The 12,673-nt window shown below is 44.1% G+C and overlaps 1 protein-coding gene across 3 annotated transcripts; it reads left to right on the plus strand.

Moving 5' to 3' along the window:
• Nucleotides 1–1,296: 1,296 nt before the first annotated feature.
• LOC112900282 lies at nucleotides 1,297–2,364 on the plus strand. 3 transcript variants are annotated; one of them, XM_025969086.1, is made up of 2 exons: nucleotides 1,297–2,148; nucleotides 2,239–2,364. In XM_025969086.1, exons 1-2 carry the CDS (start codon nucleotides 1,584–1,586, stop codon nucleotides 2,319–2,321), a joined length of 648 nt encoding a protein of 215 aa, XP_025824871.1. In that variant the 5' UTR covers nucleotides 1,297–1,583; the 3' UTR covers nucleotides 2,322–2,364. The 3 variants fall into 3 exon arrangements, with proteins under 3 accessions (XP_025824871.1, XP_025824872.1, XP_025824873.1); XM_025969087.1 differs by having other exon boundaries at nucleotides 2,271–2,364; XM_025969088.1 differs by having other exon boundaries at nucleotides 1,298–2,127; nucleotides 2,164–2,364.
• The last annotated feature ends 10,309 nt before the right edge of the window (nucleotides 2,365–12,673 follow it).

A 12,673-nucleotide genomic window follows, 5' to 3' on the forward strand; every position in this document is an offset into this window, starting at 1 on the left:
GTCCCGACCTAAGACACCAACCGAACTCCGCCACGCACGTGTCACTTTCCCTGACTGACGAGGTTGGGGGCCGGTCGGGCCTCATGCACTGACGGTCCTCGGGAGCAGGTGCTGAGGATAAGGGCGGACACCGGAGTCAACTTGCCGTACAAGACCAACGACCCCTCCACTGGGGGCTATAATCCCCCTTGCTACCACAGTAGAGGGACGTTATTCCACCTACCCGTCCTCATGAAGGGACGGGGCGCAACGTCATCATGACACGACGGACACACCTCTGTCACGACGGAGTGACAGGGTGTGGCACCAAGGACGGGGTGTGACTGTCGTACTGTACTTATCGGTGCACACCCACCCCCGACTGACGGAACACGATGTACGGTGACGGAACGCGACGGCCAGTCCACGAGACAGGACTTGGACGGTGGCTGCCCGAGGCTCTCTCTCTACCTCTCTTTTCCTACCCTTATTTCCCCTATAAAGGAGACCCCCTTGACTATAAAAAGGAGGGTCAGCCGCCTAGGAAACCGGACGAGATCGAAATCTAAGAGATTCATCCTCCACTCGAAAGTTTATAACTCCCTAACTCTTACGAGCACCTAGGCTCAAACAATACATCCGACCGACCTCTAACTGGACATAGGGCACATTTGCCTGAACCAATATAAATCTTAAGTCATTGTGTGCTAGACCACATCTGATCACGACATACGATACACACTTCGAGTAGGTTTAGCTGCCGGCTATTTCCGGAACCGATATAAGTTTAGCACTCAACTTTAGCTCCTCCAAACAGACCCTAAGGTCCTGTTTGGATCCAAGTGCTGAATGATGAAAGTGCTAAACTTTAGCACTACCTCATCCAAACGGGAGTGCTAATGGGGTGGACTAAATTTTAGGCAAGACTTAAAAAATTTAGCATATGAATAAGTGCTAATATGGTCTAAAGTTTATCACTCGACTTTAGCTTCTCCAAACATATCCTAAGTAATAAAGTCCAAACACTACTTAGAAATAGTAGCATCCATGATATTTTTCCGCATGACGTTTCAAATTTTGTCATTGAACAGACCACATCTATGACGAAAATCCCACTCTCGTCATAGTTCTTCAGCGGCGGCCCTCAGCCCCTGTAAAACTATGACGAAACTAAAACGCGCGTCACAGAATAACATCTCATATCATCACAAATCGGTACGCCATCAACTCCTCGTATTTGTGATAACCGCGAGTCGTCGTAGAACCGGTGAAACACATGTAGCATTGGGAAAATGACACGTGGATAAAAAATAGATACAAGACTTTAATATGTATAAATAATTGACTACAGTACCGATGCTTTAAAAATTAAGAGATAATGGCAGTTTTTCCAAATGCCAAGGGACCACGCCCTCATCCTTTTCCTCAATTGCTACATTAAATCAGATGCTTTTTTTTTGTGTGAATCGAATGCATAACTGGAGCACAAGCATCAGGGCGGCGGAGCTCCTCAACAAGAACACGGCAGAGCTCCTTGGAGCAGTGAGTCCTCTCTATCCTGGCCTGCTCCCTCCCCGCGCTCACCCGTCGCCCCCAACCTCTCCATGGCCATGGCGACCTGCACCTTCTCCCCGCGCCCCTCCTCCCTCAGGCCCCTGCGGGCCGGCGCCAAGCTCCAGCTTCACCTCCTGCCCTTACACCGCCTCCACGCCGCCAGCCGAGGGAGCCGCCTCGAGCGCGCCGCCGCCGGGGACGCGCCCGTCAAGGTCGCGCCGCGCGCCGTGGCAGCCGCCTCGAGCGCACCGCCGCCAGGGATGCGCCCGTCGAGGCCGCTGCCCAAGGAGCTCGAGGCGGAGCCGACACCTGCAGCCAAAAATCTAGGATGCTCGGGGAGCCGTGGTCTGCCGCCGGCGATGGCGCTTAGGAAGAAGGCAAGAGGAGGGGCGATGAGCTCGTCCCCTACCGGCCCCGTCGCGGCGTCGCGCTCCCGCCATGGACGCTCGGATGGGTTGGGGAAGAAAAGGAGGAAGGGGATGACATGTCGGGCCCACACATCAGCAGTGGCACCAATCCAGTTAACCAAAAAAATAAAGGTGCACCACCAAAGGATCAAACCCATGACCTTAGCTGTAGCAGGGGCAGGTCTTAGGCTATCTCCAACGATACACGGTAAAAGGATCAAACCCACCGAGCTACAAATCAATTTGTGATAATATTAGAAAGTTTTCTTTCTATAAAAAGCAAACCACGTGGTGACAGGCAAATGGCTGACGAGCCTGGCCACGATGCAGATTCCTATGTGCGGGTGCGAGGCACGCCACGTGGCGGAGACAGCTTGCTGATGGTTCAACTTTTCTCTTTTTAATCCATAATTAAAATTTCTAATTGGTATTTCTTACTCATAAAAATTTCGAATTAGTTGATTCTTTTTTTATTTCTTCTAAAATCGCGCTCTTTCATTTGGTGGTGTTTGTATGTATGTTAATTGCTATTTATTGGATATGTTTTATCAAGTATATTTTCCTCCATCAAGTATAAAATAGAAAAAAATATCTTTTCAATAATAATTGCTATTGTAACTTTATATTTTATAACATTAAGGCAAACATAAGTTTTCATTTTCACTTCTACTGGCTGCCAAACATATTTCTACTCCTTGTTTGTTATCTGAATTAGCATGTGATAAGATTTATGTCTTAGCTGCCAAACTCTTAAGTTGCTTGGTATATAGAACCAGATTTCACTACTTGGAATAGTGATTATTTATGGTTTCCATGTAGTAATCACTTGGTCCTTCATCTACCAGATCATCAGCAGTACAGAGATCTTTGCCTTGCTGGATAATTACAATTACCAAATACATTGTGTTGAATGTTTGTGATAGAGCGTTGTAGTTGTTTCAATTGCAAATATCGCCTGCTGATAATATTTTGTGACTTGTGCTTTCTGGTTGAGGACTAGATGCAAGGACCAAACAATTAGAAAAGATTGGTTGATGATAAGATGCTAGGAACAAGTAGAAGGCAGAAGAGATAACATATGTGGTATCTTGTTTTGTGTGCTTTGTATCAGATTCTTTCACTTAATGTGCTTTGTATCAGATTCTGTCACTCAATGTAATTTGGGCTGTTAAAATAGGCTTAGCCCACATCTGTACAGAATTGGATTGGCCTCTTTATTTGTGGGCCTTTCATAAAGCTCCTAACATGGGCTGAGCCTGTAAATAAATATGTATGCAGCTAGTTTGCTATGGACGCTGACCTAGTGGTGATATGGTGATTCAATTTGTGATAGATACGTATCCTACATGGTGAGGATTTGTGATGTTGATTTTCGTCACTAACTTTGGGTCTGGGTTGGATACGATGATTTGTAACGTTTATTTTTATCACTAATTTTGGGTCTGAATTGGGCTAGCGGGCCTATGGCCATATGGATCCGGTAGTTTTTGACGTTTTGCGACGTGTCACCTAACCAAAATATGCTTCCGTGATGAAAGTTTTTCCGTCATGATAAAATCCGTTGTGTGACATTTTTAGGAATTTCTGTTAGATTTGCCAAAACTTAAAATTAACGGCAAGATTATCCAGAATCTTAACACAACCTAGTTCATGACAAATCAATCTAATGCGGAATAAACAGTAATCATATACCAGCGTTAGCAGTGGCAGCAGCCATTTACGCCTGATCCGTAGAGGAAGTAGGCGTTCTTGTCGGTGTAGGAGATGCAGCGGCGAATCGGCGTCCTCCGGGCGCCAACGAGAGTGCTTGGCCTTCCAAACCCCTCCAATGCCTTAGCGATCAGACTAGTGGTGGCTAGAGTTTTAGATTGAGATTAATTAGGTCATTAGGGTGCTAACCACGACCTTATGTTTATAGGCACTGTGGGGCTGGGGGCCAGCCTATGGAAACAGGCCTAATGGGCTTGCTGATCACAGCCCATTAGGGTTTTATCATTACGTTTCCTTAATCACGTTTAGATGGTTTAAACGTTTTTCTTAACAGTGAAGATCACAATATCTTAACAGAATTTATTTCCAACATTCTCCCACTTGATCGAACGGTTAAGGCTAATGTTCGTATCATACTAATGTTCATCCTTAGTAGTAACAGAAAGTACCGGACCAATGCGTCGTCAGTAGCTTGATGCACTACTGGGACCCCATTACCCACAGTCTCACTCAAACACCTCGGTAGAACGCTTATTCATTAGTTAGGAGTTATAATGGCCCTAAACCAGGACCTAAAGACTATCCACCAAACCCATATTAGTAACGTGCTGCTTAAACACGTTCGGTGGTAAGCCTTTAGTGAGCGGATCCGCTAACATAGAATTAGTTCTTATGTGCTCAATCTTAATGGTTCGATCCTGGCATCTTTCTTTCACAACACGATACTTAAGGTCAATGTGTTTGGAAGCACCACTTGACTTGTTGTTACTCGAAAAGAATACTGCAGACTGATTATCGCAGTATAACGTTATAGGTTTCGTAATGCTGTCAATTACCTTGAGGCTCGGAATAAGATTCTTAAACCAAACAGCCTGTCCAGTTGCTTCATAGCATGCCACAAACTCAGCTTGCATCATCGACGCTGCAACTAAACTTTGCTTAGAGCTTTTCCATGATATAGCTCCACCGGCTAACGTGTAAATATATCCTGACGTAGATTTCCTACTATCCACGCATCCAGCAAAGTCAGCATCAGTATAACCCACAACTTCAAGGTTATCTGATCTTCTATATGTGAGCATGAAGTCTTTAGTGCCTTGGCACTAACGTAATGCCTTCTTGACACCAACCCAGTGGACCTTCCCGGGATTTTTCTAATATCTTCCAAACATTCCGGTAGCAAAAGCCAAGTCAGGACGCGTACAAACTTGTGCATACATCAGGCTTCCGACAGCTGAAGCATAAGGTATGTCCTTCATTTCATCTGATTCCAATTGGTTCTTAGGACATTGGGCTTCATTAAACTTATCGCCCTTCGCTAATGGAACAGGTGTGGCCTTACTCTTATTCATATTAAATCTCTTAAGCATTTTCTCAATATATGCCTTTTGAGACAATCCTAGTACTCCTTTGGCCCTATCTCGGTGTATCTCAATGCCCAGAACATAAGAGGCTTCACCAAGATCTTTCATATCAAAATTGGACGAAAGAAATCCCTTTGTCTCATGCAGCATACGCTTATCGCTGCTCGCTAATAGAATATCATCCACATAAAGCACTAGAATTATAAATTTACCACCCTTTATCTTAGTGTAGATACAATTATCTACATCATTCTCCTTAAATCCGAATTTCTTAATCACTTGATCGAATTTAAGGTTCCACTATCTTGACGCTTGTTTAAGCCCGTAAATAGATTTCTTAAGTCTGCATCCTAAATGTTCCTTGCCCTTCACAACAAAACCTTCCGGTTGTGTCATGAAGATGGTCTCATCCAAGTCACCATTCAGGAACACAGTTTTGACATCCATCTGATGTAGCTCTAAGTCATAATGAGCTACTAGCGCCATAACGATTCTAAATGAATCTTTCTTAGACACAGGGGAGAAAGTTTCATTATAATCGACCCCTTCCCTTTGTGTAAAACCTTTGGCTACAAGCCTTGCTTTGAATCGTTCGACATTCCCTTTAGAATCACGTTTAGTCTTGTAGACCCATTTACAGCCTACTGGTTTGACTCCATTAGGAATATCTACCAGATCCCAAACATCATTGGAACTCATGGACTTAAGCTCTTCTTCCATGGCCTCAACCCATTTGGCAGAGTTCTCACATGATACTGCCTCTTTAAACGTGTTCGGATCATCAGCTTTCCCAATATCATACATATCTTCACTTAAGTATGTCTCATAATCAGGGAAAACTGTCTTTTTCCTAGCCCGCTGTGATCTTCTTAATGGTTCTACAGGCTGAGGTGCTGGTTGAGGTGCAGCCTGAGGCACCTCGACAGGGTTCTCATCTTCAGCATTAGGCGCCATTTGCTCAGCTTGTTGTTCGCTCGCAGGCTCAGGAGCTACTTCAACAGGCGGAGTAGCACTAGTACTCTGAACAGGAGGCGTAATCTGATCAGATGGTGTACTCTGAATGGAAGGAACAAACAGCGGCACTAACTGAGGTGTTACTATTTCTTGAATTACGGGAATGGGAAGCTCAGCCCGTATTTCTTCAAGATTAATTTCCCTCCTCGGAAAGCTCCCACTAATTCCTGCATCCTCTAGAAATACAGCCTGTCTGGTCTCAACGAACTTAGTGAGGCGATCAGGACAGTAGAATCGGTATCCCTTGGACTTATCAGGGTATCCGATAAAATAGCAGCTCACCGTCTTATTATCTAATTTCTTTTGTTGTGGATTAAATAATTTAGCTTCGGCTGGACAGCCCCACACACGTAAATAATTAAGCGATGGTTTCTTCCCAAACCACAACTCATAAGGTGTTTTTGGCACAGATTTGGAAGGAACACGATTTAGTATGTGCGCAACTGTTTTTAATGCTTCCATCCACAGCTCCACAGATAAAGTAGAATAACTAAGCATGCTACGTACCATATCCATTAGTGTAAGATTACGACGCTCAGCAACTCCATTTTGCTGTGGTTCGCCCGGCATACTGTACTGGGCCTTTATACCATTCTCTTCAAGATACTTAGCGAATGGTCCAGGTACTTGGCCGAATGGAGCATGTCTCCCATAATATTCACCACCTCGATCCGATCTCACTAATTTAATAGTGACATTATGCTGATTTTCCACTTCAGCTTTGAATATTTTGAATTTATCTAATGACTCGGATCGATCACGAATGGGGTAAATATAACCGTAACGAGAGAAGTCATCTGTGAAAGTAATGAACGAGTCAAAACCATCAACAGACTTTACTGGGAACGGGCCACAAATATCAGTATGAATTATTTCTAATAGGCCCGAACTCCAAGTAGCTCCTTTCTTAATTGTCTTAGCGAATTTCCTCTTAATACAATCAACGCACTGTTGATCTAAGTTTGAGAGATCTAATAAATGGAGTATCTCTTCTCTTATGAGACGCTCAATTCTCCCCCTCGAAATGTGGCCCAAACGACAATGCCACAATTTCGAAGAAGTCTCATCATCACGCTTACGCTTATGCGATACATCATCCACATTCATTGCAGAATAAACATTATCAAGAGAGAGCAAATAAAGATCGCCTTGCAAATGACCAAGGCCCACACTTAAATTATGAAATTTAATATTGCACACAGAGTTGCCAAACTCACAAATATGTCCCGACTTATCTAAACGCGAAACAGAAATAAGGTTTCTCTTCAAACTGGGAACGTAAAGAACATCATGCAAACTAAGGTTGAAGCCGCCTGGTAACTCCAAATCGAAGCTCCCAATGCCTTCAACCTTCACTTCATTGCCATCAGCCACTCTTAGGCTTCGCTCCCCCTCTCTTATAGTTCGGATCGAACTGAATACCTGCAGTAAATTGGAAATGTGCACAGTGGCACCTGAGTCAATCCACCAAGTATTAGGAGAAAAATTCACTAAGAATGATTCATCAATAAAAGATACATAATCAGTACTTGTACCTTTGTTCTTAAGCCACTCCTTAAATCCATGACATTCCTTCTGCTCATGTTTAGGTGACTTGCAGAACTTGCACAGCCTCTCATTAGAGGTCTTCTTATGTGACACGGCCTTGCTCTTATGGCCCTTAAACTTTTTCTTATGCTGCCTGTTGATGCCAGACTCAGCCTGATGCTTGGAAGTGTTATTCATGCTAACACGCCCAAAGCGCTCGCTGACCATGTTGACAGCATCCTTCATCCTTTCAGCTTTCTGCCTTTCTTCTTCCTCAACACAGTAACTAATGAGCTCAGCCATGCTCCAAGTCGCCTTCTGAGTGTTGTAGCTTATTTTGAAGGGACTGTACTGTACTGGCAGAGAAGTCATGATGAAGTGCACCAGAAAACCATCAGAGATAGCCATATCCAGTGTCTTCAGCTTATTTGCCATGTCACACATGCTCATAATGTGCTCCCTGATTCCACTTTGCCCATCATACTGTGAAGTCAGCATCTTCATGATCAGGGTGCTAGCATAAGTCTTGGAAGAACTCTTAAAGTTCTCCTCCACCTTGGCAAGATATGCCCTGGCGCTCAGATCATTACCATCCTGGTCCTTATCAGGAATAGCACCACAGATGGCCGGAGTGATCGTGTTCTTAATGATCATGTTGGCCATCCTGTCTGATCTCTCCCATTCTCAATGGCGGTACGATCACCATCGGGATCAGCGGGCTCTGCTGGCTTGTCTTGACGTAAGGCGAGATCATACTCGCACACAGCAATGGCAACATTAACATCTTTATACCAGCTTGGATAGTTGGTGCCATTCAGTGGCTCAATGGATTTCAGGTAGCCCGTCACAGTGTTCACTGAAAAATTATGAGAACAATAATTTTATTAAACTCACAATTAAGATGCGCATAAGAAGTATGAAATTAACCCTACGATGGTCTGATTAAAATCATACATAAATTTCAATTTGCATCACCGATGGGGAAAACAAACGAAATTTATCATTAAACTCATAATTAAATCAACGATGGTTAGAATTAATTATAAGTGCTCTAAATAAACTTCCCGATGGTTCCATTTAAATAGAGTGCATCTTAATTGCTTATGGTGGATGAACATAATTTTCAGCGAATAAATGTAACTAAAACAGGATTAAAAAAATTACATAACTCATGGAAATTAATTAACATAATGCTGGTAATAATAAGTGCAACAGAAATAATTAAAACTTTAAACATAACAGCAATTAACTTGAGCTTTAAACATAAGAAACAATAAATAAATTACTTTAAACATTAACTGGGCTAAAACTCATAAAACAGCCCAAAAATCCCTTCTATACGCGCAGCCCAATCTGCACATTAGGCCCATTTGGCCCATCCCGCGGAAACCCTAATGCGGGTAAATCTGGACGCTCCATTCCGATCGAACGGCCAGAAACTTACGGCAGCTCATATAAAACAGCTCGGTCGGAATGAAACCCTAACTTTCTCACTCCACTTCATCCTCTCCCACCCCTGGGCACAGCCGCCGCTCAGAGGCAGCGTTGGGGGGCGGCGCTGGCGCGCGGCGGCGCGCGGCACAGGGTCGCACAGACTCACGCGCGGGTGCCGCAGCGCGCGCCTAGCGGCGCTGGCGCGCGGGGCTGCGCGCGAGACGGCGCAACGGGCGGGCCCAGCGGCGTGCGAGGCGGCGCTCGGGCTGCGCGCTCGGGGCGGCCGCGCGGGGCCACGCGGGCAGGCGCGCGGGCTGCCGCGCGGGCGGGCGCCAGCTGCCGCGCGCTGGAGCGCGCTCGGGGCGGCCGCGCGGGTGCCGCGTGGCGGGCGCCGGCTGCCGCGCGGGCTAGCAGCAGCGTGTGAGCTGCCGCGCTCGGGGCGGCCGCATGGCGCTGCGGGAGCGAGAGGCGCGCGCGGGGTGCAGCTGCCGCGCGGGCGGGCCCAGCAGCGGCGCTGGCGCGCTGGCCCAGCAGCGGCGCACGGGCTGCCGGCTGCCGCGCGCAGGTGATTTTTTTTTAGGGTTAGGTTCATGACGGGATCTGAGATTTGTATTCCCCTTCCTCTCAATATTTACTTATGCATCTTGTTCATGATTTTGAATCTTATTTTGCGGAAATTAAACATGAACAGAGATCTAATTTGGGAACAGATTAATTAGCAGCATGTCCTAACCTTAATTGCATAGCTAATCATCGATTTTGTCTCGGTTTAACCATGAATTAGAATAAATGTTAAACCTTTGCATCTAATCCGAGACACTTAGCATTAACAGATCAAGATTAAACTTAAACTTGACATAAACCGAATTAGATTAGATCTAATCTCGTGATCAGAAAACTAATTAACCATGATTTAGATCTAATCAAGCATGATTAACACATAAAACCTTTCTGCAGGAACTAATTATGTCTAAAAAAGAATCAATCTTAACTGTGCAATAGGATCTAATGCACAGCACTTTGCATCTTAAAACCGACGAAACAGAGGCATAAAAAAGGGCTCAAAATATGACCGTGCATGACTAGGTTAAGATGGCTCATGATACCGATTGTTAGATTTGCCAAAACTTAAAATTAACGGCAAGATTATCCAGAATCTTAACACAACCTAGTTCATGACAAATCAATCTAATGCGGAATAAACAGTAATCATTATACCAGCGTTAGCAGTGGCAGCAGCCATTTACGCCTGATCCGTAGAGGAAATAGGCGTTCTTGTCGGTGTAGGAGATGCAGCGGCGAATCGGCGTCCTTCGGGCGCCAACGGGAGTGCTTGGCCTTCCAAACCCCTCCAATGCCTTAGCGATCAGACTAGTGGTGGCTAGGGTTTTAGATTGAGATTAATTAGGTCATTAGGGTGCTAACCACGACCTTATGTTTATAGGCACTGTGGGGCTGCGGGCCAGCCTCTGGAAACAGGCCTAATGGGCTTGCTGATCACAGCCTATTAGGGTTTTATCATTAGGTTTCCTTAATTATGTTTAGATGGTTTAAACGTTTTTCTTAACAGTGACGATCACAATATCTTAACAGAATTTATTTCCAACAATTTCATCACGGTAGATATATCTCGACACGACTTGTATGACGAAGAAAAATTCATCACAAATTCTTCATAGAACTCTCATTATAAAATATTTGTCCTTCACAGTGATGAAAGTCGCTCGTCACCGATGCAATGATTTCCACCAGTGAAAGGCCAATGTGTTGTAACTTTTGGGCTGTTTGGTTTGCACACAAGAAAAGCTTGACCAAAATTTGACCTGCCCACAATATTAAATTAGGCTTCCAGTTGGTTATAGGCCAAAATCTGCCATGCCCCAACTCAATTTAGCAGTGGCAGGCCAAGCTAGACGACAGGAGGAATTATTGGCCAGCTCTTGGGCACACAAATTGGTGGCCCGACCCGAGCTACAGAAGGTGGCCAAGCCAAAAGAGCTGCCACGTGGTACAAGATGATAAGACACGCAAAAGCTATTCTTAGGAAAACTTTTGATGATAACATCTCTTAAACTGTGATGGCAAATTATGATCTGTTTACACCATAATCTTTGTAGTTATATCAACGTATCAAGATCCACATGTTATATACATATTATGTTCGCATATTTGGGTTTTAGCATGGCAGCAATTCAAACATTATCACTCTATGAAAAACTGATTTTGCCACTGCCTTATCTTCTTTCTCTCCTACCGTCAGCAGGGCCAATTTTGAACTCAATGGCTATGCCAATTGGAAGCCCATGTGCTGAGCCTCCAAGAACTTTGAGTATGGTGGAATGCTGCTCACCATAGAGCGCCTCTCGAATGTGTAAACTAGAAAAAAAAACATCAGTGGGAGCGAGTAAAATTGGAATAATGGGAAAATGACCAATTTTGAAGCCGAAACGAAGCATAGAATTTTCTGTGGTCGCGGTCACAACGAAACACGTTGGAGTAGATGGAGCAGAAGCCGACACCATGGCCATCCGCGCGGTGCTGCAGTGTCGGGCTTCCGTGTCACCGTCTGGCGAATTTTTTTCATTTCTATATTTAGTAGTTTCCGTATTTTGAAAAATATTAGTTTAGAAAGAAAATTTGCAAATCTATACCCGTATAGCCATTTCAATCGGCCATAGCCATTTAAAACGGCGGTAAGCTGATATGGTAACCATGCTAAAAACATATCGCCATTTCATTCGGCTACACCAGTTTGAAAAGGTAGTATATCTCCACGGTAGTTGCCACGTCAGCTTATAGCCAAATAAATAAAACGGCTATAAGGTCGCGGTAATATTATTTTTTATATTCCGTGAACTAAATAGTATTTGTTATTGGTTTGAAAATAAAAATGGTATAAGCTTTATTAGTATATTTATTTATGAAAAGTTAGTTGATTTTAATTGTATAACTAATTATTTTGTACATGAAACTTATTGCACCTAAGATACCAATCGTGCATACATAACATGTTTAGAAATTTTCAAATATAGCAGTTCCCAGCTGTCAGATGTATTTTTTACAATTCGTACCGTACGACTAGCATTGTAATAATGCAAATACAACGCATATTAATTATATACATTGAAATAGATCAACTTTTTAATTCTTACAATACCAAATGTACCCATACAACTTATACCATTTTTATTTTCGCTGTCTGAGTTGGCAAAATGAGAAAAAAAACAAAAACCTTATAGCCATTTCATTTGGCTATAAAGCTGACCTGGCAATCATAAGAGAGACATACCATCATTTCACACGGCTATAGCTAAATAAAATGGTGGTATGTTTCTGGCAAGATTTTAATGTCAGCTTACCGCCGTTTCAAATAGCTATAGCTGTTTGACAAGGATGTATAGGCATAGATTTGCAATTTTGTGTTCCAAATGATTTTTTAAAGTACATAAATTATTAAATATAAAAATGAAAAAAAATCCCCGTTCGGCGAGCGCGACGCCAGTGCCTCGACCAGTGCCCACGTGACGGGTGCACGCGCGCTGAACGGATGGTCCAGCACGCGCGCACAGGTGACATGTGCTCATGGTTTGTACTGTACGTCCTTCCCAACAATGTATCCAAGGAACAGTCGTCTCTATCTCGCGTACGTCCCCGCTGCCGTGTGCAGCGGACCACGGCTCGCAC

This window comes from Panicum hallii, chromosome 7 (assembly GCF_002211085.1).
Source record: "Panicum hallii strain FIL2 chromosome 7, PHallii_v3.1, whole genome shotgun sequence".
Classification (NCBI taxonomy): Eukaryota; Viridiplantae; Streptophyta; class Magnoliopsida; order Poales; family Poaceae; genus Panicum; species Panicum hallii.